The sequence below is a fragment of the Hyperoodon ampullatus genome (genome assembly GCF_949752795.1).
Source record: "Hyperoodon ampullatus genome assembly, chromosome: 2".
NCBI classification, from domain to species: Eukaryota; Metazoa; Chordata; class Mammalia; order Artiodactyla; family Ziphiidae; genus Hyperoodon; species Hyperoodon ampullatus.
Window position 1 is genome coordinate 81718887 of NC_136915.1, and position 26780 is coordinate 81745666.

Sequence of the window (26780 nt, forward strand, 5' to 3'; positions counted from 1 at the left end):
GCCGGTGTTTCTGGGAGGTGAAAGTGAAGCCCATGGAATCCTTAGAAATGGCTTACGGTTTTCCTTCCTTTGGGGATTTGGACATAAGGTGCGTTTTTAATTGTTTGCCCCTTTGGGGACAGTAGCATTTTTTAGTGCTTAGTTCACTGAGTGATTTAAACTTCTCATCTTCTCCAGTTTGCCGAGTGTCACAGCTGCTTTGCTCCCCCTGTGGACATGACCCCTTAGCTGGCGTTTTGCGCCGCAGTCGCTTTGCGATGGAGGCTTCTTTGGGGATTCAGATGCAGGAGCCAAAGGCTTTTTCTCCTCGTGGCCGGTTTCTGGCGGATGGCTCATTAAAAAAACATGAGCAGAATTTTAAACTACCAGGTATGTGTTCATTGCCAAAGATGTACAGGCAACAATTCTGTAATTTCGATTATTTAAAAACAAACAACAAAAAACACGTCCTGAATCTTAAAGTGAGTTGTATGTTTATATAGGAGCATTTTACGAATCAGTGAAGCTTCATAAGATCTAGATTTAGGATTGGATTGCATTTTAGAAGGAGGATTGTAGTCCAACCATGTCATTTCACAGATGAAGTTGCTACAGTCTAATATGAGTCGTTGTCTAAGAACACAAAGTTTGTTGATACCCAAACTAGAATTTCTCTTCCAGACCTGTGTTCTTATTTCTAATCACCATATTGCATTAAGCTTGAATTTAGAAATCGGCATTGGAGGGACTTTAACTTACATCTTCAAAGGCAGAATTAGTTGACAAAAGTAAAGGAAATGTTTGTAGCAGTAATGAAGGACTGTATCTCAGTGTACATCATGAAGTGTTGCTTCACCCTTACCCAGACCTTGAAATGAGAAGGAGAGGGTCAAACAATGCCTGATCTTGTACACTGTAACATGGACCTTCATTCCTGCAGTGTGCCTGGGACATAGCAGGCATTTAATAAACATTGGTTAAATAGGAGTTCCAACTGACTGTTGTTTTTTTTTTCTTTTCTTAAAATGTAGCTAAATGTTCTTTTCTGTCTTTGTCTTAAGGATATTTAGTGCTTTTTCAAAAATATTAATTTTGACCTTTCATCCATGATATATACTTATACACTACAAAATAGACTTTAACTCGACCCTAGAAGAATATGACATCCCATACTTTTGCTTTCTGACTAAGGGTAGACTGATCTTTGATGTTAAAATGAGTACCATTCCTGATATCCCTATTTGATGAAAGCCACTATTATTCCAGTTAAAGTTTCTATGCTTAAAACTTTAGAGTTATCTTTGACTTGTGCTTTGTAACTGCTCCCCTCATCCAGTCACCCAATTTTATCGTACTTCTTTTTAGTATGTATAGTGTTGCCTCTTCCCATTCCCACTTTCACCACATTAATTCATTCCCTTACACTTTGCTCCTGAATTACAACGAAGTTTCTTACTTAAACTGCCTGCTTTCACTTCTTTTTTCATCCTCCAGTTCATTTTGTACACTGCCACTAGAATAATCTTAAAATGCCACTTTCATCCAGTTTCATGGATGCTTTCCCTCTTGCCTTCCATTTTTCTTGCAATTACCTGTTTTTCATGGTTCACCTTTCCCTATGTCATCAGACACGTAATACAATAACAGTCATTATATTATTATTATTCTTGTATTGTTTAGCACTCTGTGTATTCTGTCTCTTCAGTTATACTATAAGGTCCTTGAAGGCAGTATCTTGTATAGCTCCTGATGTACATTGTGCATTAGGCAGAGTGTATGAATGAATGAATCTGACTTGGCTCTAGCATACGTTCAGGTAAAAACTACTATTCTAATACTCTTCTGAAAACCTGCTAGGAAATGAAGAGTGGTGTGAATTTTATTCCAAAATTCCAAAGTTTGGTGGCTTTTATATGTAACAGGACATTGAACATTATAAACAGTACCTTTGATAATTTATAAAACATGCTGAAATTTTATTCATATGGTTCTTTTTTATTTGACCCTTAATAAAAGCTAAGATTATATCAAAACATAACTTGAGTAAGGAGTAAAGCTGATGAAGTCCAGGCACATAACTGTCTCATGATCTAATGTGATTTACTCTCCTTTGATGTAATAACTTTTGAATGGTGGGATTTTTATATATCTTTGTATTCCCAGAGCCTAACAGTCTTCAGCACATAGTAGGTGCCTGAAAATATTAGGTTGAATGATTAGATATCATTCATCCAAAGGATATAAAGTAAAATTTTTAGTACAATGCCTGCATAGTATGACCCTTTGTTTTGGGATATTTGTCAGCTTTTTATAACTTTTTTTCTGATAAAAATTATACATGCTTATTGAAGAAAATACAGAAAGTCAAAGTAAGAAAATATCCCACTGTACAGATATTGCTACTGTTGACATTTTGTTATATTCCTTTGGTCTTCCTGTGCATACAGAGATACATTTTTTTAAAAACTGAATTAGGGGGCTTCCCTGGTGGCACAGTGGTTGAGAGTCCGCCTGCCGATGCAGGGGACACGGGTTCGTGCCGCAGTCCGGGAAGATCCCACATGCCACGGAGCAGCTGGGCCTGTGAGCCATGGCCACTGAGCCTACGCATCCAGAGCCTGTGCTCCGCAACGGGAGTGAGTGGCCTGCGTACTGCAAAATAAATAAATAAATAAATAAAATTTTAAAAATTAAGAAAACTGAATTAAGATCACAGCCAACTTATTTCTGATCTCCATTTTTAACTTAGCAATATATATCTTGAACATTTCTTAATGTAATTAAATACTCTGCGCTTGGACTGCCTAATGTTCCACTGCATGGTATCATATAATTTATTTAATTGCCTTTTCTTATTGAACCTTTAGATTGTTTTCCATTTTTTCCTATTAAGAAAAATGCTGCAGTGAGCAAAGTACCTGGCAAAGTATTAGCTCAAATATTTATTGTTTCAGTCTTTCAGCAGGCTTTTGGTTTTTAAGTATCTACCATATGCCAAGTTTGGTAAGTGATAAAGATCTTTTCAGTGAAAGAATGAAGTATAAACTGTATATATACTGAATGTCTCCTCCATACTGTTGAACTGTACTGGAAGGCTTGCTTTCATTGTGTTATATGGATGCTTTTAGCCTACGATTCTAAAGTGGGTTATAGGTAACGTCCTGGTTTGCCTGAGACAGATCCATTTTATGCCTGTTGTCACAGTGTAATTATTAGTGCCCCCTTTCACTCTGAAGACTCTCCCAGTTTGGGCTAAATTATATGATCTCCCTAGTTATAGGAAGCATTATTTTAGGCAGTACATGAAACCCCAGAATAAACATGACATATATTCCTGGAGGTCAATTTTACTCCATGGTAAGTAATTGAAAACATTTCATTTGTATGATGAATATTTCTTAAATGTCTATGTCTGTTATGTGCAGGCACCTTTCTAGGTGCTAGGTGCTAGGAATAAATCTGTTCGTAAAACAGACAAAAATCAGTGCCCTCAATCTAGTGGATAGAGATAGAAAATGAATAAATAGTATGTTCAAAAGTGATTAGTGCTGTGAAGAAAATGAGGGGAAGGGGAGATAGGAGGTATTGGGAGAGGAGATTGTGATTTTAGTAAGTGTAATTGGTTGGAGAAGGCTTCAGTGTGGTAACATTTGAACTAGGACTTGAAGGTGGTGAAGGAGTGAACTGTGCATGTATCTGGGGAAGAGCATTCCAGACAGAGGAATCAGCAAGTACGAAGGCCCTAAGCTGGGAGTGTGCCTAGCATTTAGAAATAGCTAAGAGGTCATGTGAGTGGAAGTGGGAGAGTGATGGGAGTGAAGTCGAAGAGAGGGGTGAGGAAAGGAGGTAGTTCTTTGGCTTTTATGTGGAACAAGATGAGGGTGAAAGCAGGGAGTATAGTTAAGGATGCTGTTGCTATAGCAAACTTGGATACATTATGTAGCAGAAAGAAAATTCGCTTAAAATTTCAAAACAGAAGCGTAGACCTTCATAATATTTAATGAAGACCTAAATAATATTTTAGTTTGTGGACTTTTCAGGGTCTTTCCCCAGTCCTCACAGTATATATTCATTGGTCTCTGCCTTTAGTAGTATTTTCTAGCTTTTGATATGAGTACTCTCTTTCACTGTCTACTTTCATCTCCCAATTCATAATCTGGGGATTTTTGATTCACTTTGGTTGTCAGGAAATTTTTCTGTTGTTCAGAAACATCAAAGTTGTTCTGCAGTGACAGGAAACCTTAATATAAACAAAGTTTGAGTTTTGTAGAGATATGTAAGTGCATAGTAAGTGATTGGTGGTGTGGAAGCACATTGAGCTTGTGTAGTCATTCACATGGCCTTGCATTACAGTATTTTCTTACTACTTATATTTTCTTCCTGGTTATTTCTAACAGTTAACCAGCATCTCTACTACTAACTGCCAGCTCATGTTTATGCAAAGGGAAGTTCCAAAATGTGGAACTCGTAGGAAAAGCATAGAATATTGTAGTTGGAAGGTAAAGTTCATCTAATCCAGTTCCTTTGTTTTAAAGGTTAAAAACCTGAACACTAATGTGGTTTAATTATAGGAGTTGAATCCAGACTCTTTAGATTTCAGGCTTTTTTCTATATCAGCACTGTCCAATAGAACTTTATGCACTAACAGAAATGTTTGTATGTTGTCACATGTGGCTAATGTGACTGAGGAGGTTGATTTTTAATTTAATTTTAATTTAAATAGCCACATGAAACTATATCATCCTACTACAAAGCTTTTGGTGTAATTAATCATGTATATACAACAAAGCATGCACACAAACACTTCAATACATTTAGTAATAAAAAGACCACAAATGGTTCTTAAAATATTTTGTCATACCTAAACACCATTAATTGTAAGATACACCATTATTTTATGTACTGCTCAGAAATACTGCCAGTTATACTGTGGCAGTGCTTTCCTTAACACCTAGAATTTTTTTTTATAGTTATTGGAAGAGTTCTTTTAGATGTAATTAGACAAATAATTGTTTATCTCTGGGACATACATGAAATGAAAAATAAACATTTCAGATCTGTCTCTTCTGAATCACTTTTTATACTCAGACTTGTTGATATCCTGTTTTTTTCCCCTCATAATATTGTTCTCATACATTAGTTTTTGTTTTTTTGGCTGCATTAGGTCTTCATTGCAGTGCGCAGGCTTCTCACGGCGGTGGCTTCTCTTGTTGCAGAGCACAGGCTGTAGGCACGCGGGCTTCAGTAGTTGCAGCATGCGGGCTCAATAGTTGTGGCTCACAGGCTCTAGAGCGCAGGCTTAGTAGTTGCGGAGCACGGGCTTAGCTGCTTCACAGCATGTGGGATCTTCCTGGACCAGGGCTCGAACCCATGTCCCCTGCATTGGCAGGCGGATTCTTAACCACTGCGCCACCAGGGAAGTCCCTGTTGCCAAACATTAGTGATGCAGAATTTCTTCGAAGAATTCATTAAAAAAAAAAAAAGCCATTGTTAATGAGTTCTTAAGAACAGCCCAGTTATGTGGAGCTGGCATACGTTTGATTTCTACTTCACCACCTCTACTATTCCTCCCTATAGCCATTTGGCTCTTAAGGATTAAATGTGAATGCTCCTCTGTGATTTCTTGAATTTTCTTCAGGTCATTGACACCTGTTGTATAAGTTTTGATGCTGGCCAGCAACAGTTGTAACTTGCATCCCAATTTCAGAGTCAAAATTGTGTCTTAGAATCAAAGAAATGTAATAACAAATTGAATAATCATTGTAGTGCCTTTTCATGATGCCTTTCCTATGACACTGGAATTTGAAGCTGGTTGGACTTGACACTCATTAGGAATGATTGTAATTGACTGTGGCAACTATTACTGCTAGAAAGCCAGCTTTTCCCTCAGGCCTTGGTTTTGTTTTCCAGAGAGAAGTAGTGCGGTAGCTGATGGTGAAGTGATTGCTTTTGTCTTTGGCTTCACTCTGTTGTAACTTGTAAACTTTTGCTTTTTTCTTTTTTCCTACAGCTGTCTCTGAACAACCATGATGATAGTAAGAATTCATTCATTCAACAAACATGCCAGGCAGTTTTCTAAGAGCTGAGTGCATTGTGGTGAATTATACCGACAGGGAGCCTGTACTGGTGGAGCTTATATTCTAGTGGGAGGAGGCAGACAGCAAACAAATAAATAAACAGGATAATTTTATAGTGAACAAGAACTCCAAAGACAATAAACAGGATAATGTGGATAATGGGAGGAGCGCGAATTTAACTAGTGATGTCAGAGGAAACTGTGACAATTGAGCCAGCCATACGAAGTTATAAGGGAAGAGGGTTTCAAGCAGAGGGAATAGTAAGAGCAAAAGCCCTAAAGAAATAATGTTAATAATAGTAACCACAACAATAAGAATCACCAGTATAATTTCATATTTACAGTGTGTCAGGCATTGTGTTAGAAGCTGCCCTTGTGTTATGTATATTATTTCATTTAATCCTCACAGTATTTCAGCGCCATGGGTACTCTTATGCCCCCTTTTCTATAGATGGGGAAATGAAGGCTTACAGAGGATAAGCTGTGTGCTCTAGGAAGGTCATACCGGCTGGGTAATAGTGGAGCCAGCATTTTGATTTAGGCCTCTCATCTCCAAAACTGGTTCACAGGATTACTGTTATATTGCCTGTTATATTGAAATCCATGAAGCTTCTCCAGTTCACCTGCAAGGTAGATGGGAAGGTGAGGGTAATTTAAGTAAGTTCTTCCCATTACCTTAGATGGAGTGATATAGTGGAAAGGCTATTGGATTAGGTCTTCTTGGCCTCTTATTTAATCTCCACCGCTTAGTATTCTTAGTATTTCTTCACCTCAGATTTATCCTCCACTTGTCATCTTCCTGCTTAAAAACTTTACATGGCCTTCCTTTGCATCCTCTGCCTTTCCTTCCTCAGCCACATTGAATTTTATTATCTCTCCTACTCTCCCCTCCCTCCACAATAACCCATGCCTTTTTCCTTTTCCATGTCTTTGCATACATAGTAGTTCCTTCCTAAAATGCCTTCTTGCACTTTCTCTACTTGGTGAATGCTTCAAAACACAGGTTAACAGTCACCTGAAGCTTCCTGGCACCTTCAGGAGTGTTCATTCCCCTCCCTCCTTCTACCTAGTAATATGTGCATTCCTCTAACATTACAGTTAAAATCTTGTATTAAAAGTGAGCTTTTAATATCTGTCTCTTCCACTAGGCCAAGCTCCTAGAGAACAGGGGCTTCCACCACCTTTGTTCATTTGTATTTTTAATATGCCAGTTGCTGGGCATTTTTAAAAACTGTTTGTTAAATGAGTGAGTCTATAAACTTACCAGCAGTACCTCTGTGAAATTGGACAAGTGATTTAATTTCCCTGAATATGGATTCCTTCTCTGAAAGATCAGGATAATTATTTCTGTTCTCCCAATATCACAGTGCTATTATGTAAATCTGAAAAGATAATATGTGTGAAGGTGCTTTGAAAATGCCTAAAACTGTTGCATGATGCAGAGTGTTATTATAACTTTAAAAGTAGCTGATGCTTGGCCTAGATATTGTAATAAAATCTGAGGACTCCTAAGTATGTAGTTCTTTTTTGTATCCAGTAGTTTATCACATTTTGTATTATTGCCTCTGAATTTTAACCATGTAGGTTTTTGTAAAGAGCTTATATTTATTTAAAAGTAATGATTTTTCTGCTGTCAAGATATAGGATACTACTGGTAATTGGGACAATTTTTAAAGAATGTTTTTTTTAACATTCTTGAGACCTTTAGTAGACCTTCTTTCTAGAGTATACTGTGAATATTCAATATGTAAAACTTTTCCAAGCCTGTAAGATTTTGTATCTTTGGGGGATAGAAACAGTTTTCAAGAAGATTGCATTGTGTCCTTGTCATGCCATCTAGTGATGGCAGCACAAATTGTTTAGTTATTTTTTAAATTTAGCCTCTTCATTGTGTTGTACTCTATGCAGTGACAATGTATCTATATGTTAGTATGTAATTTCAGAGTAGCAGCAATTGGGTGTGAGTGATTCAGTTACTTTGCAGTTTTGTCTCTTCAGGAGGTGTGTGAGTTAGAGCAACTTGATGGGGTTTTAGTCTTATCATGAGTTTAAGGTTTATTATAGATATTTTTATTTGTAATGTAAATTACTTATGGTTTAGAAATTATTTTATTGAGATTTTTCAACCTAAGTAATTAATTGTACCTAAATTCTTTTTTCCTTGATAGGTGTTAAGAAAGATATTCAGAAGCTTTACGAAGCTGTACCACAGCTTGGTAATGTGTTTAAGATTAAGGACAAAATTGGAGAAGGTAATCTGGAGATATACTTCATTATCTTTATAAGCTTTTTTTCCTCCTGTTTTCCTTTGTATAATCTTGATTTTCATTATTATTTCTTATTAGAAAAATACCCCTTTTAAAAATACTAAGACCATGGTTATATTACTAATTATCAGCTTTTCTCTTTTCCTTGGAAAGAATCTAAGAATAAATAAATATTTACAATAAAATGAACAGTCCTATTTTAACCTTTATAATTTTATACTATTAAAAGTATTTCTGGGGGCTTTCCTGGTGGCGCAGTGGTTGAGAATCTGCCTGCCAATGCAGGGGACACAGGTTCGAGCCCTGGTCTGGGAAGATCCCACATGCTGCAGAGCAACTAGGCCGGTGAGCCGCAACTACTGAGCCTGCACGTCTGGAGCCTGTGCGCAACAGGAGAGGCCGCGACAGTGAGAGGCCCACGCACCGCGATGAAGAGCGGCCCCCGCTTGCCACAACTAGAGAAAGCCCTCGCACAGAAACGAAGACCCAACACAGCCAAAAATAAATAAATTAATTAATTAATTAATTATTTTTTAAAAAGGCAGATGCTTGCTTTAAAAAAAAGTATTGCTATATTAATAATATATTATTAATGATAATTATTAAAAATAAAAAGTTTAAGATTTAAGTGGGGGATTTGATCAGGGAAAGCTGAATCTTTTTTCTCTTTTTCCATTGCGTTTAGGTGGAATTGTATGTTGAACAATGGCAATTTTTCATGGCAAAATGATAAAAATAAAGTGGTACAATATTTATAGGATAGTCAGTATTTACGTAAATACCATTGAGAGACTGGCAATCATATTGATTGAATGAAGGGTGAATTTGGCAGACAGATGTGAAGGGATTAAGAAGATAAAAGATAATAGAACTTTTTAGTGACTATACTGAGAAATAGTAAATAAAAATTTAACAGTAAAAAAAAAACCCCAAAAAACAACAAAACTTTCATTTATTTATTGCTTACTTTTCACAATGGAAAGTGTGAGATGAGAAAAGGCTGAATCAGCGAGGGCAGAGAGATTAGAAGATGAGATGATTTGGGATGTAAGAAGCAAATCTTTACATTTTTTTTCTTACCTTTTTTTGAACACTGACTTAGTGTTCAAAAACTTTGTTCTGGAAAACTGATGTCCTCATAACAAATAGCTAACTATTCCTGGAGAGAGGGAAGAGTGGAGTGTGATCTAAGGCTAATAAGTTTGAAAACTATAGCATGTATAGCTCCCGTTTGGTTATTTATGATGTACTTCAGTACATTAAAGGTCTAGAAATAATCTATCAATTTGCTTTAACTCAGTATTTCTCAGATTTAACTGACCACCACATCTTATATTTTTTTCTGTTTAGTTTCATGGTGAATTTAAAAGTTTAAAAAAACTTTTTAAAATAAAAAATGTAGTTTCCTTTTCCCCCTAAGACTGTTAACATTTTTACTTCTAACAGAACTGAATCCAAGTCTTAAGAAAGTAATTTCCAATGATAATATTGTAGAAAGATACTTGGTAGATTGGGTCATACCATGGAAATATTTTATGCTAACTCAGTTAAACAGATTTACTGTATAGCTTTGCTGAATTAATATACCCCCTAAAGATGTGAGGACAGTTAAGAATGTATTAAAAATTGAAAATAAGTTATATTTACAAATGTGTTTGCTTTTTGTATTCAGTGTCATTAAAATATTGATGACAGATTATGATAATTTTATGGGTTCCAAACAGTTTTTAAGAACTATTTTAGCATTGTCTCATAAACATTTTTAAAAACCAAATATTGAAAAATCTAATAAATTGTTTTACAGGCACTTTCAGCTCTGTGTATTTGGCCACAACACAGTTAAAAGTAGGACCTGAAGAGACAATTGCTCTGAAACACTTAATTCCAACAAGTCATCCTGTAAGAATTGCAGCTGAGCTTCAGTGCCTAACAGTGGCTGGGTAGGCAATTTAAAGATATTTTTAATTGAACTGCTGTATATAATTTTTAAGATTTTTAAGTAGATATCTAATAGGGATGATGAGATTGTTGATTAAACATATTCTTCAGTCAGGTGTATGCAGTTTGCTAGCACTTTTCCCCTAATCTTGGAATGGCTAGTTAAGTTTATATTAATTTTTAAAGTGGATTTCTCCTGAGGCTCAGCTTGACTTCCTGTTCTCTTACCACTTCTTTTTCTAATCTTCCTGCCAAATCATAAACCTTGGCTTCCATGGTGTAGATATTTTTTAAAATATGGGGAACTCATATTTCACATCTCCCCAGATATTGACAGCCTCATCTCATATTTTATTTTGAACAACAGAATCCTCTGGCATGTCTTCCTGTTTGGTTTCTCTCTGCTAGGTCATTCCTGTCAACATAGAGACGTGATGTAGTGTCTCTTATCCTCCCTGTACCACCATCCCCTTTCCAGCTACTCCAACATTTCTTTGCTTCCCTTCATGGCCAGACTTCTCAAAAATTACCTGCACAGACTGTTTTCACTTCCACACCCGCCTTTTGCCACACACACACAGTGAGGCTGCTGTCCTCTATGCTAAACGGAAACTACTTTAGAGGCAACCGTGACTTTATTTTGCCGGTTCCTTTTTCTGTTCACACGAACTCCTGGCAGTGTTTAACATAATTGATTTGAACCATTGTCTTTTGACTTCTGTACTACCATATACTCCTTGATTTCTTCCTGCTTTATTTGGCCTTTCATTTTCAGTATCCTTTGCCAGTTCTTCCTCTTCCACCTGACACCTAAATGTTGGAGTTCCTCAGTGCTTGATCCTGGGCTTTCTTTCTCTAGACTTCTTTAGGTGGTGTCATGTATTCCACGTGGCTTTAAATATATAGTAATGATTCCCATAAGTGTATATCTAACCTCAGACCTCTTAACTGCATATTTGTATATATCTACCTGACGATTTGATATTTCCATTTGGGTACCTAATAAACACCTCAAACCTAACATGCCAAAAACTAAATTTTAATCCAACTTCATCTGCCCCCAAAATTACCTATTGCAACAATCTGTTTTCATCTACCCATCTCAGCAAATGGTACCACAGTCTACCTAGTTACTCAAGCCAGAAACCTAGTAATCACACTCAATTTCTCCATTTCTCTCCTAGTCCAGTCCATCACCATGTCCTGGCAATTCTGCCTCCAAAGTATATCTAAAATCTCATCCATATCTTTGTCTTCTCAACTGCTATCTCAGTCCAAGTCTAGATTACTACAATAGCCTGCTTCTTCTCTTCCCCTCTTAATCCCATAGTCACAAAACAGCCAGAGTGATCCTTAAAATATAAAAATATGTATGTATGTAATATAAATTGGATACTATTACTTCCACTACTTAACAATTCTTCAGTGGTTTCCCAATGTTCTTGGGGAAAAAATCCAACTTTATCCCATGCCAGTCTTTCCACCTCCTTCACTGTGCTCTATTTTCTTTAGCTCCTCAAATTTGTGTCAAGAGCTTTCTCACTTCAGGGTCACTACCCATACTTCTTCCCTATCCAGGAAGACCCCTCCCAGTCCTTGCATGCTGACTCCTCATCTTTCTGCTCTGAGCAAGAATGGTACCACTTCAAAGAGGCCTTCTCTGAATTAGATTCTATTTTTTATTGTCACAGCACCTTTTGATATCTTTCAAAACCCTTACCATAATTTGTCATTATTTGTTACCTGGTTTATTATCCATATTGCCCACTATTTAGGAAAGTCCATGAGGGCAGAAATCATGTTAATTTTAATTCACCTTCTCATCCTTAATGTCTAACATAGTGTCTGTCAAGTAACAGTGCCCACTAAATATCTATTGAATGAATAAACACGCCTATTAATTTGTTTTACCCCTCTGTTTATTATAGAAGACAAGAGAATAAGATGGCTTCTATAAGGCATGATTACATAATACCTTCTAGTCCCCTGAATAAGATTATTCCTTTTGCCACACTTTAAATAACTCCCTCTACCACTTTTTCTTTCCTTGTTGTTCAAAAATGTGCATGCTAAAAAAAGTCTACCTGATCCTGCTTCCTTTCTAGCTCCCATACTCGTTTCTATTCTTTGACAGATATTTCAGGAAAATTGTCTTTATGTTCTGTTTCCATTATATACTATTTTCCCTCCTTAAATCCTGTTTGGCCTCTTCCTTTCCACTTAAACTGCATTCTGAAAATTAGTTAATTCCTTTTTGCCAGTTAATTCCTCTTTGCCAGACTGAAAGCCTTCCCTCAGTCCTTATTCTAATTGACCTCCTTGTTGATCACCCCTTCCTTGAAAACTCCTCACTTGCGGATGTCCCTATCTGGGCTTTCTGCTCCTTACTTATTTTGCCCTCCAACATGAGACTTTTCCAAGGCTCAGTTTTCTCTTCTCTAATAATTTCACAGCTTTAGGTATCATTTATCTATAATATTGTCACTGGCTTACACTTGACTTCTCACTTAAGATATAGTCTTGTATCTAGATATCTCTATCAGAATGATGAGGTTTTGGTTTTTGATGCTTTTCCTGTTTTCTCTACATATTTTGTTGGTATCCATGTTGTTTTACTTACTCAGTCTCAAAACTCTGAAAATCCAGTTTACCCTATTTTCTTCACCTTTCTCTGAGGTAGTATAGTATAATGGTTAAGAGTCTAGGTCTGGAGCACACTGCCTGGATTCAAATTCTGGCTCCATGACCTACTAGTTGAGTTACTTTGGGGAAGTTCCTTAGCCTGTCTGTCCCTCAGTTTCCTTATATGTTAAAAAAAAGGGGGGGGAGGGGTAGGAAATAACGGCACCATCCTTATAGGGTTGTTGTGAAAATTAAGTGAATTTGTTGATAGGTGTGAAGTGCTTAGATCAGAGCTTGGCATGTAGTGAATGTTCAATAAATATTAGCTATTACTAATTTTTACTTGATTTATTTATTACTGTTACCATCTTATCTGCTACTAAGTCTTATTAATTCATTTTTATTATTCATCTTTTCCTTCCCATTCTGTCACCTCCCCAATTAAAACTATAATTATCTTGTTTTGAATTATAACCTCATAACTGGTACCGTGTTTGTTTAAAAAAAAAAAAAAACCTTTATCTTGTATAAGTCAGTTAAATGAGTAATCTCTCCTATATGGTGATGGTTTTAAGTTAGTTTTCTGGCATTATTTATGCATTGCTAAAGTTGCATTTTTTAAAAAACTGCATAAAGTTTCAGTTCATTTGACCTTTCTTCTGAAGTTCATTGTGCATTTTTCCACTAGGGGGCAAGACAATGTCATGGGAGTTAAATACTGCTTTAGGAAAAATGATCATGTGGTTATTGCTATGCCATATCTGGAACATGAGTCCTTTTTGGTAGGTTTTAATATTTCTTGAATTTTTATTAGCTAAATATTTCATTGAAAACAATCTTATAACCTTATTCATAACTTTATTTTAGGACATTTTGAATTCTCTTTCTTTTCAAGAAGTACGGGAATATATGTTTAATCTGTTCAAAGCTTTGAAACGCATCCATCAGTTTGGTATTGTTCACCGTGATGTTAAGCCCAGCAATTTTTTATATAATAGGCGCTTGAGAAAGTAAGTATGGAAAGTTACCAGCAAATACTTATACTTGACTGAATCTATGCTGTGGGGTCCATCTCTTAGATGCAGAGCATCCTGCAACAGCCACACACATCTTTTTCTGTTTCAGATTTTCACTGTGGTTGAGGAAGGGAAATACCCTCAAGGAGAAAAAAAATTGTATTAGTAAAACAGTGTACGTCATGATGTGTGCCATGGCTCAGTGGAAATAGCTAAGAGACTTAGAAAGGGTCTAGTTTTTTGTTTGTTTGTTTGTTTGTTTAACCTTATACATTTATCTGTGTGCTTCATTTTTCTTTCCTAGTAAATGAGGGGATTGGACCACATGATAGCCAATTTCATGTTTCAACACTAAAGTTTTGTTTTTTGAATATTTTTTATGCTGATTATGTACATAGAGGCATTGTAAGCTGAAAACTTAAAAACTGCTGTTTATATAATGGCTCATATTGAGTATAATAAGGATAATAGAAACATAACTTCTTTTCTTGGGCTTTTGTATTCCTGACTTTTAATTTTTTCTTTAATTAATCAGATTTTTAAACCATGATTTTAATTTATTTTTCTTTTAAACTTGTTTAATTAAAAATTATCTGCTATGATGCCATCTCTGCCACCATCAGAGGACAAAGGATTGTGTTTACATCCTGCATTCCTTGTTGCCTTGTCTGCACAAGCCATTGGAAGAAGGGGAGAAAAGATGTTTTCTTGTGTGGGATACGTCTTTCCTTAATTTTTAGTAGTTAGCTATTAAATCCTTACCTTGTCTGTAAAACTTACTTTTCTTTTTTCAAGAATGTTATAAATCCTTAATTTATCCCCCAAAGAATACAGTTTCTGTGTGAATATGGTTTGAGCATATTATGATATTAACTAAGCTTTGTTACAGAGAAGTAAAAGTGCTTATTTTTGTTTCATAGGTATGCCTTGGTAGACTTTGGTTTGGCCCAAGGAACCCATGATACTAAAATAGAGCTTCTCAAATTTGTCCAGTCTGAAGCTCAGCAGGAAAGCTGTTCACAAAATAAATCCTATGTAATCACCGGAAACAAAATTTCATTGAGCGGCCCAGCAGCACCTAAGGAGCTGGATCAGCAGCCTACCACAAAAACTGCGGTTAAAAGGCCCAACCCAAATGCACAGATTCAGATTAAACAAGGAAAAGATGGAAAGGTTCTACCTGTTTTATTTCTTAAGTACTAATATGGTTTTAGAAATGTACTCCATTCAACAGAGGGAGTTATAATTCTAGGATAACGCAACAAAAAAACAATGTTGTTTACACGTGTTATATATTCAATTGATTAGATTTCACTAAGATTTACAATGGATTGTTTTATGATTTCAAAACTGAAAATTTTGCTTGGTAGATTTATAATGTCTTTGTCATTATAATTGCATTATGTAACAAAAACGGAAAATAATAAATTTTCCCTGCATGTTATAAAGTTCATATTAATTATCCTTTTTAAAAGAAAGCATTAGTTATAGGGGAAAAATTCTGAAGTGTCTATCTCCATTTTAGCTGCACAGCAAAATGTAACATCCATGCAGGTGGTTTTATAATTTTTTAGTTATATATATTTGTGGACTATGATAACATTGTATGAGGGTTAAGAGTTCTGTCTAGACTGTTTTCTCCTTTCACAGAAGTGTTTTGGTGCCTGAGAATGACTTGGATGCAGCTGTTTTTGTTTTATGTCTCTTAACTCTTTCAAAACTATGGCAGAGTACAGCTGGCAGAAAGTGTTACAGATATAATCCTTATTTTCCTTGTTTTTGTTGGTATTGTAGGAGGGATCTGTAGGCCTTTCTTTCCAGCGCTCTGTTTTTGGAGAAAGAAATTTCAATATACACAGCTCCATTTCACATGAGAGCCCTGCAGTGAAAGTAAGTAATGTAGCTTAATAGTGCAATCATCAGTCAGTTGTACACTGGAGAGAATTTGGGGAATGGCTAGCTTTTATTATCAGTAAGTTTTTAAGAGTTTTGCTTTAGCAGAAGGTATTACTGCTTTGAGCATCTAGTCAGTGCTTTCATTTTCTCCAGTTCTGAACTTTTCTTTTGGAATTTTTTGTCATTTTTGATTAGTTGACTATTGTTGCTCTTTCTCTAAAGGAACATTTAGAAAGTTAAGTACTTTTCTCATTGGCTGGAACGTGAGCTCCCAACAACTAACACATTTCTGACACACAGTTGATAGCGTAAAGATGTTTGTAAAATTTACAAAATTATCATCAATGTTAAGTGGTTTTAAATTGACGTATGATATCCTGTAGCAGCTAGATAGCATGAGGAACAAATTAAAACTGATTTTAGCCAATGTAATTGTGCAGTTTACAGTTCTGAAATGGAGTTAGACACTAGAATGTAATTGTTTTATAACATTTCAGGAAAAGTTCTAATAAAGTGTAATTCAAATATTCACCAAACTAGGAATGGTTAGTAAATTTTTAATATGTTTATTCAGCACAGTAACCTAAAAAGACCTTAAATATTTTGATAGACGAGTGTTTATTTACAATCCAACAGCACATTCAGCAGTTTTGAAAGTTATGCTTCCCCTATTGCTTTTTGCTCTACTAGCATCTCAAAGGCATCATGTTAAATGCCATGAAAATAGAGAATATGACTTTTCTTTTACAGCTTATGAAGCAGTCAAAGACTGTGGATTTACTATCTAGAAAATTAGCAACAAAAAAGAAGGCTATTTCTACAAAAGTTATGAATAGTAGTGTGATGAGGAAAACTGCCAGTTCTTGCCCAGCTAACCTGACCTGTGACTGTTATGCAACAGATAAAGTCTGCAGTATTTGCCTTTCAAGGTAATGTGTTTTGATGGTGCTATAAAATCACCAGCATGCTGCCAGACAAGATGAGAAATTGCATTGATTTTGGTGGACAGTTGATTTGAGTGAGTGAAAGGGAACAGTGCAGTTCTGTGAACTGCATAGGCACTAATGCAGATTGGTACCTTGAAGAGCAAATGACAAGTATTGTCATATTTGTTCCCTTGACATGCAAATGCTCTTTGGAAAACACATTTGATTTTACATGCAAATAATTTTGGTAGGGTTAGGGATAGCTCTTATGAAACTTCAGAATTTCATGTTTTACTTGCTGATTTAATCTTGTTTTCTTTCTTTATTCCTGCCTGTGTAGAATAACCTGAACCAAATATTAGAACTCTTCTCTCACTCCCACCTCCAACTCTTTGCCACATAAATTTCTTTCTTCCCTTCAAGACTTTTATAAGCTTTCATGAGCCTTTCCTGATTAACTCAAGTATACAAGTGAACAAGTATCTCAGAAATTAATCACTCCAAACATAAATAAATTTTTATACCTCAGAGTTCCCATTGTATTCTATTTTTCTGTTACGTTCTTACCATATACTACCTCTTTCTATGCCTGGAAGTTACCTTAAAACCCTTCTGGAATAAGGCCTGGGAACTGGTGTGGGGGGAGAGACCTATAGAAACAAAATCCAGGATTTTCATCACACTGGATTATCATTTGCTTTGTAATAACTTTTATTTATATATATATCAAGGTAGAATTTACTGTGAACTAAATTGATAAATGTTATTTTTTGGTCTTAAATAATTAAACTTTACATAACTAGAAAAATCTTATTTCATCATCATAAGGCGGCAACAGGTTGCACCTAGGGCAGGTACACCAGGATTCAGAGCACCAGAGGTCTTGACAAAGTGCCCCAACCAAACCACAGGTATGTTGCACTAGAAATACAGAACCCAGTTAAATTGGTTGCCGTGAGTGTATTTTATTTTATGATTTTTGTCTACTTATGATTAAATTTGAGCTCTGCTGCTTTTAACTAAGTTATGTAAGTGGTTCTAGCAGTGTGGCATTCCCATTTTTGAGATAGTGCTATTTATGAAAGCTGCTAATCCTAGTGTTTCCTTTTTTTTTTTTTTACCCGATAGATTGCATTTTGCTTATCTGTTTACAAGATGATTTTACCAGGAATAATTTTAACATCACCCTTGTGGGGGAAAAAATTGTGTTTAGTAGTATTTGCTAATGTAAGACTTGCAACATTTTATGTTTGTCTAATACCTGAAAATTCTTCTGTGATACACATATGATTGCGTGTTTGATTAAAATTTTTTGTTATTGTGAAAACAATATAATAGCATTAAAGAGATTTTTGTAAAAGAAAAAAGTCTATAGCCTGAAAGAGTTGTCATGGAACATCTTATTGAATAGATGAACCCTGCTGTTCACTTGGATTATGGACCTTACAGAAATGTATTCATTTGTTCTGTGTTTATTCTGTGCTTGCTAATGATATAAAAAATGAATGAAACTCTCTGCTTACACTCTGGTCAGGATATACTCACAAATATAAAATAACCTGTTAAGTATGGTTATAAAACTTTATACAGAGTATTTTAGGGGTATATAACCTTATCTGAAGGGATTATGGAAGGAAGTTCATGGAAGATAGAATGTCTGAAAAGGGAATGTAAATTGGAGTGAGGGGTTTGCATGAGCAGAGGAACTCAAGCAATAGCATGGTCATACAGAATCAATAAAAGTTTAGTGTTGCTAGAATGTATGATGAAAGTCAAGGAGTGGTGAGAAATAAACCTGGAAAAAGGTAGACAGTGTCAGATCACAGTTGTTATATGGCTTGGACTGTACCCTGTAGGTTTTGGAAAGTTATTCAAGGGAAAGGGATGGTAATAATTGTATTCTAGATGGGTCATTCTGGCAGGTGTGCAGAGAGGACCAGGTCCAGGTGAGAGACGAAGAAAACCTGAACAAGGGCAGTAATAATACAAATGAACAGAAAAGTGAAGAATTGGGGACTTCCCTGGTGGTCCAGTGGTTAAGACTTCACCTTCCAGTGCAGGGTGTGCAGGTTCGATCCCTGGTCGGGGAGCTAGGATCCCGCATGCTTCATGGCCAAAAAACCAGAACATAGACCAGAAGCAATCGTGTAACAAATTCAATAAAAACTTTAAAAATGGTCCACATCAAAAAAATCTTTGAAAAGAAAAGCGAAGAATTGGAAAGGCAGAGCTTGATGGATAATTGGATGCAGGATTTGGGTATGAAGTGGTGGGGAAAAGGCATCCAGGATGTTTATCAGACTCCTAGATTGGGAGATTTGAATGGGTACCAGTAACCAAGGGGAGAATAAAGAAGTAACTGGTGTACAGGGAAAGATAAAGATGATTGGGGGCGTAATTGGTTTGAGATACATGTGGAACATCCAGATAGAGATATCCAACAGAATAAAAGTAAGTGAAGCACAGGGAAGTCTGGACTGGAAATACAGTTAACTGTCATCATTACTATATAAAAGGTAGTTGAAGCTGTGAAGTGTATGGCCCAATAAGGGAGAGTATATAGGGTAGAAGTTGGAACTCTGGGTAACCCCAGCCCTTAAGGCTTAGAGGAAACATTGAAGGAGCAGGCGAAGGTACAAAGGGAACCAAGAAAGACAGATGATGCAGTGGCCAAGGGAGTAGAGCCAATAACTTGATACTGGGAGTCCAGCCATGAGGAGAGAAGATGTCCCTTAACATTTTTTTTTTGGCCACACGGCATGTGGGATCTTAGGCATGTGGGATCTTAGTTCCCCGACCAGGGGTCAATCCCATGTCCCCTGCAGTAGATGTGCAGAGTCTTAACCATTGGACAGCCAGGGAAGTCCCCCTAAACATTTTTTTTTTAAATGAGTTTATTCACATGAGGCTGAGCTGGTCTTAATCATAACTGCCAGAATTCTAGAGATTGATAGTTTCTACAGCAAAAGTTAGGGTAACATCTTGCTGAAGATGAGCTTCTAATGTTTAATGCTTTTCAGTAAAGTGAAACACTTTCATTACTATGGTGTGTAATTCTTGGGGTACATCCAGATTTTTTCCTACGTAGCTACTTTGGATTTATTTTGATGTTATAAAATGTGCATTTACTTAGTGATGAGATATCCTTTTAAACTTAGCAACTTTCATGTTGCTCAAGAAAGAAAATATTGTATTTTGCATTATGGATGTTACACCAGGCATACTTAACCCTGAAATCTTTAAAAGCGCCTGAGGAGCTTTAAAAAAAAAACTGATGCCTGAGCCCTACTCCAGAACAATTAAATCAGAACCTCTGAGGGGATTGGCCGGGGCATCAGAATTTTTTTAAGGCTCTTAAGAGGATTTGAATATACAGTAAAGGTTGAGAACGACTGATGTAGGAGTAAAATTAAAGTTTGTTTTCTGTTACAGCAATTGACATGTGGTCTGCAGGTGTCATATTCCTTTCTTTGCTTAGTGGACGATATCCATTTTATAAAGCAAGTGATGATTTAACCGCTTTGGCTCAAATTATGACAATTCGTGGATCCAGGGAAACTATCCAGGCTGCTAAAACTTTTGGTAAGCAGTTTTATATTATAGAACAAAACAAATACCTTTGATTATCTCCTACAAATCACTTAATTAATTATTATGAAATTCTCTTTACAAATAAACATATTCATAATGTTCTCTGGTGTTAGATACAAAGTTTCTCAATTGCTTGAAAATTAATTGCGTTGTGTAAGAAAATAATTTATCACTTCTCTTCTCTACATGTAATCAGTTTATCTTATCAAGCGCAGAGTACTACACTTTTCCAGTATTTAAAGTTCAACTTTATAATCTTAAACAAAAGAATAAGGAATAAAATCTTACCTCCCTGTAGTTATGGTTTGACTTTATTACATAAATATTTTTCATAATATGTTTTAATTTGTTTATTGTGTATTTATTAAGCATCAGGTGCTCTTGGACCTGCTTTAAATACTCTTAGTCTGTATTAACAAGTAAATAGTTGATTATAATACAGTGTAGTAAGGACTGCAGTAGGGGACATAATAGGATGTATGTTGTTGTCAGGTTCCTTAGGGTTAGAGTAGCTGAGAAGCGAAATGAACAGAATACCTTTACTGATAGAGTAATATTGAAAGCATTTATTGGATGTGGGAAGTCATGTTAGCTACACAAGTTCTTGTACTTCATGTATGGGATATGCAGTGTACCTCATAGGGCACCTGAGAATTATCTCAGCCTTGCTCTTGCCAACAACTTGAACTCAAATGGCCACCTTGTATTTATTCTCCATGCACAATTATAGTCAATACTTTCCAAAGTGGGTGGGTGTGATTGAGTCAGCATGCCACCCCAAAATATGGAACACTCCTTTGGGACAAAATTTCAGTCAGCCCACCTCAAAAGTAGCTGGGCTGCCTCTTGCCCAGCCCCAGAATCAGTGGGTCTTAATCAGGGGTGCATATCAGAATTATCTGAGGAACTTCAAGAAATACATATGCCTGTCTCACTCCACCTATTCCTGGAAAATATGATTCAGAGAAGTATGATACCTAGAAAGCGTTGAGACTTGTTAGTTTGAAAAAACAAGTGATTTTGACCAAGAACTATTTCTGAGTAAGAACTACTGCAAAAATGATTGTCCCTCACTTGGGCACCAGTGCCGTGGTCTGATCCACCAGGAAGGCTTAGTGGCGGTTGTGGTTCTGCAGCACAGTCAGACTACGACTTGCACCTTTCTTGAAACTATAATAAGAAAACTTTATCTGAGGGTGATAGGGTGAGATATTACATATACACATGGGAAATGGAACCATGAAGCAAAGCCTTGGAAATTGTATTCTTACATGAGAATGTTTATTTTCAACTGATGGGGAAAACTATCATCTGCTATTGAATAACTTCATAAGAAGTTTATAACATGAAATTTATCAAATGCTAAAACATTTTGTTGAAGAGCTCAAATACAGAATAGCAAAAGTAATAATAGAAACCTTCACAGGATATAACAGAAACTTAGAATGATCAACTCTGTGAGTGTCAGGCCTCTTAGAGGTAATGCTTGAACTGAGTGGTGCCCTAAGTGGGAGTATTCTGGGCACGGAGTTGCGGGGGAGGTGCAGAGCATCCTAATCAAAGACAGGAACCATGTAGTCAGAGGCATGTAGAAGCTTGGAAGGGGGAGAGAGAATGGGAGCTGCAGCTGATTAAAGATTACAGAAGAATATAATGAAGCTGGAGACTTTGACAGAGTCAAGTGAGTCCTTATTAAGTCACTGCTTTCTACTTACTATCTTTCACTTTATGATTTGACCTTCAACTATGTAAGGTAAAACAGAACTTAAATATAGCACGTGATGTTCCATCTCATATTCAGTGTAAATATATCCAAAAAGCATGCAGTTGGACTTGCATGTTTCTCATGGGAGAGACTTCTGATATATTCAAATAATATAAAATATGTATATTTTTTCTCTTTTAGGCAAATCAATATTGTGTAGCAAAGAAATTCCAGCACAAGACTTGAGAAAACTCTGTGAGAAGCTCAGAGGTGTAAATTCTAATACTCCTAAATTAACAAGTGATATACAAGAGCTCACTTCTCAAGACCCAACTTTTTCAGAGAAGATGGACCATAAAGCTGCTCACCTCATACAAATACCTAAAGCACAACACTCAGGGAATTCATTGTATAAAGAGGACAGTAATGGCTGTGGGGGTCATTTTGATGAGTCTCCTACCAATCTAGAAGGCTGGGATGAGGTACCTGATGCAGCTTACAACCTGCTTGATAAACTCCTAGATCTAAATCCGGCTTCAAGAATAACAGCAGAAGAAGCTTTGTTGCATCCATTTTTCAAAGATATGAGCTTATGATTATTGTTCTTTAAAGTTTGCTGTTGTGTATTGTGAGGTGAGGTGAAAAAGAGTTATTTGTAATAGCCATAAATTCTTGATTGGAGACCCGGGCAGGGTGAATAATTTGTTTAAAAATTTTAGTATTTGCTCTCCTGGCAGATTCTAAAATATGGATTAAGATTACTTAAGATGACTAGGATAGTTCTTAGACTAACAAAATGATCTTTAAGTTAGATCTACCCGAGTAGGATCAGATCTTTCATTTCCCTAATTACTTGTCACTGCCATATGCAGAAATAAGAGCAGTTTTAGCCTAGTACATAGGGGTTCAAGGTACGAGTCTTAAAATTAAGGGTTGTGACAGGGATTAAATGAGTCAAAAGACTTAGTTTACTGGTTTCTTTGAACTATTTGTACCTTTGGAAAACTCCTCCTGGTGCTGGTACTCTAACCATTCTGTAGGTAAAGAAGATAATTTCCTTTTCTAGAGGCATATATTATACCTTTTATGAACACTAAAACAATGAGAAAATACTGGGGGGATATTACTTGGAATTGAATTTAATTTATTCATTTTTTAAAAGTATTTTGTGGGGCTTCCCGGGTGGCGCAGTGGTTGAGAGTCCGCCTGCCGATGCAGGGGACACGGGTTCGTGCCCCAGTCCAGGAAGATCCCACAAACCGCAGAGCGGCTGGGCCCGTGAGCCACGGCCACTGAGCCTGCACGTCCGGAGCCTGTGCTCCGCAACGGGAGAGGCCACAACAGTGAGAGGCCTGCGTACCGCAAAAAAAAAAAAAAAGTATTTTGTGAAAGCATTTTTGGTGTGAACTGCCATGTTTTTCTTAATGGTTTCTCTTGATTTTTCTGCCTTCTCTACCCCCACCTAACACATTCTCCTTGGAAATTTTATGATACTTTCCACAAAGTTTCTGGGTGCTTTGTTAACTATTGGCTGTGTTCACAGTTGAGAAATTAAAATAATGTGTTCACTGGTTGATAAAGGGAAGCTGCAGGACTAAGGTAAAGATTGATAGTCCAAAATGCTTTTCTTTTTCTCTGAATGTGTATGGTTTTTTCATACCATCTTAGATATGATTAGGTGGCTGCTAAAAGGAAAAGTGAACACAGAATTGAGAATATTATTGGAGATTTTTCCTCTGCCTAGAGCCATTCTATATCCTGTTTTGACCAAGTTGGTCCTGCTCAGAGAAGGATGCTTACTAGAGTCTTGGGGTAGGTTGGGAAGAGTTCTAATGAAGTAGGCAATGTAGAAAAGGAACTAAGATAGAGGTTTATGTATTACGACATTTCAAAATGATATATATATCAATGACAGCATATCAAATTTACTATGGGAAATAAGTCTGCGAGTGTGGGTCTGCTAAGTTTCCCACTTAGTAGTCATAGAGGTATAATACAGCTAAGAAAGATACAACGTTCTTTTTGTTGTTTTGAGCACTGAAGTTAGTATGTCTTATCTATACTCCGTTTGGCAAGTATTATATATATATACCATTACCATTGATCTGCTATCTTCTCATGCTGTAATCTTTTTTTTTTAAAACTTGAATGTTCTTAAATTAGTATGTTTAATAAAGTCATCCTTTTATATTTTTTATGTCAATGTCAGACTACTCATTTGAAAAATGCCCTTTTTTAAAAGAGTATTGACCACTAGGAGTATTTTCCTTCTGAGACTGATGAATTCTCTCTGTTAAGCAAATAGTTGGTAGTAGATTAACAAACATTGACCTGACTCAAGTAATATATGAAAGATAGATGTATTTCTTTATAGAAATGTGGCTCACAATCAAGTTAACATATTCTCAGAAAATTAACAGGAAGAAAAATTTACCAAAAGTGCAAGTAAGGAGACATTCTCTAAGAAAGTTTAATATTCAGGGCTGTGGTTTCAACTTTCCATTAATGTCTTTTGAATAGAAAAGTTGAAATACTCAACTTTAAGAATAGAATTTGGTTGATATGTAAGAGAAGGTACAGGGAGCTAGTGTTTTAAAAGATATCCAATGTTACAAGTTCTCAGGAAATTTCAATCCCACTAGAGAATATTGCCTCAATTTTTGGTGCTTTGTAGTTAAAAATTAGGAAGGAGCTTCCCTATTCATATTCTTCAGGTTTTTCAGCCTTCTGAACACTATAACGACAGATATCTCCCTAAAAGATGATATTAATAGGCAGAATAGTCATTTCTAGGGGAAGATTGAGAAGGTAACTAGTTAATGCCATTTCCTATTACTATGGAATCTCCCAGATTATTCAGCTATTTTTCATTGTCAGCTTTTTAAAATTCTTATTGCTCAGACTCTTGAGATAAAACTGTTATGGGTGTTTTCATTTAATAAGCCTTAGACATTTATGACTATTAATATAACAAGCTACAAGTATTGGTTTTCAAAACAGGCTGCAGCTCCCTAGCATTTTTAATGAAACTTTTCCTTATAAGGAGATGCTTATGGTTGTCTTAATGACCTAAATAAAAATGTGGCTCAAGAATGGTTATTCCAAAGAATTAAACTTAGTTTATTCAAAATCTGAACATAAGTCATCAAGTGATGTTATTAATCTCTTACGTTCCTGGCATCAGTAACAAAATGGTGTTACAGATGTCAGAGTATTGATTGCATGAAATCTTGAAACCCACAAAACTCGTAGGCTTAGGTCTTAGTAATTTCTGCTGTTTATGTAATTTCAGCCCTACGCGTCACCGAAAAGTTATTTATCTTAAGAAACTGTGGCCAAATTTGGCGGGTAATGCTGTCTGCCAGTGTCTGCAGATGTATTGTTTCCGCCTACAACTGTGTGTGCTGTCTGTGGTCTTTAAAGAACACTAACACCAGGCAGAAATGTCAATTCTCTGTTCAGATTTTTTCCTATGTTCTTAGAACTGATGTTGCCATTTCCTAATTTTGTCAAATTAGGTGTATGAACTATATCTTCCTTTCTTGAAAACTGGATATTATCACCCATGTACTAGATAAGTAATCAGAAGTAGTTAATGCTGTGTCAAACTACAGCAAGATTTTCAACAAAGTCACCACAAAGTTCAGTGCTAAGGCAAGTATATAGTAAATAATGACATTTTAGATACCTGAAGTAAAAAGGCATGATCTTCGCAAAGCAGTTGGAAGTTGGGTGAGAAAATTATAAAAATGAAGTTCAGAAGAAAGATTGCAAAATAGTATGTGCTTAATCTGAGCTGCTATTTTTTTTCCTCAATAGAAGAAAATGAACTAAGAGAATAGAATTTCCCTATTCCTAATCTCTGTTTTGAGTACTTTAAAAAATTAGCAATGTATGTAAAAGAATTCTAGAGGAGCGAAAAACTTATTTGGAGAGTAAAACCCTTTATAAGGCAAGAAAGATGACTACAAAACAGATGTAAATGTATCTTTTTGGCCGTGCTGGGGTTTATGGGATCTTAGTTCCCTGATCAGGGATCTAACCCAGGCCCCCAGCCATGAAAGCACTGAGTGGTAACCACTGGACTCCCAGGGAACTCCCAAGATGTAAATGGTTTAGAATTTTGATGCACTGTATGCAAAATGCCCATTTAAATTTTAACGCATGACACTGTCCTAACCCTTAAGCAGATTCCATCGTGGACCCTACTGAAGCAATTCTTTGAGGCAAGTAATGGATTTAACACTAGAAAATTTAATCCTATCTTATGAAGGGAAATGAAGACCAAATAGCGTCTAGATTGATCTCTAGTTCTAGATTTAGAGAAGGACAAGGTCACCCACTCTAGTAGGGAACTAAGAAGATGAACCAAGGGATATGCTTCCGACATCCTGAAATTAGAACAGTAATAACAATACTGTCAGCTGCAGGGGTGGGTGGTACAAATCAGAAAATGAAAGAGCCATCTGATAATTCTAATTTTTGCATACGTTTCTTGTCTACGTTCTATTCATGGTGTGTTTTTATATGTGTATGTTTAATTATGTATTCACCCTTTGTGTAAATTCCTTCTGTAATTTCTCTGAAGACTGTAGCATATGATCTAGAAATGACTCCAACTAGGACAAGACTAAGACAGTAAATCAGAAACAGATGTATGGCTCCGTAGCCTCACATTGTTGTTTCGGCTCTGTCCATAAGCAAAAGGAGCAGGGGGCCCGGGAATCCAGCCACCTTCGAATTTCTCTAGACACTCATCTTACT

The 26780-nt window shown here is 36.2% G+C and overlaps 1 protein-coding gene across 1 annotated transcript; it reads left to right on the forward strand.

Annotated features, from left to right (window-relative positions):
* Positions 1-257: 257 nt before the first annotated feature.
* Positions 258-22612, forward strand: CDC7 (cell division cycle 7; the record flags this gene model as incomplete). The annotated part of the gene is made up of 11 exons (XM_079697835.1): positions 258-369; positions 8224-8307; positions 10127-10262; positions 13571-13664; positions 13750-13892; positions 14819-15071; positions 15693-15788; positions 16545-16723; positions 17549-17631; positions 20153-20302; positions 22218-22612. 11 exons carry the CDS (start codon positions 258-260, stop codon positions 22610-22612), a joined length of 1725 nt encoding a protein of 574 aa, XP_079553961.1.
* Positions 22613-26780: the final 4168 nt, after the last annotated feature.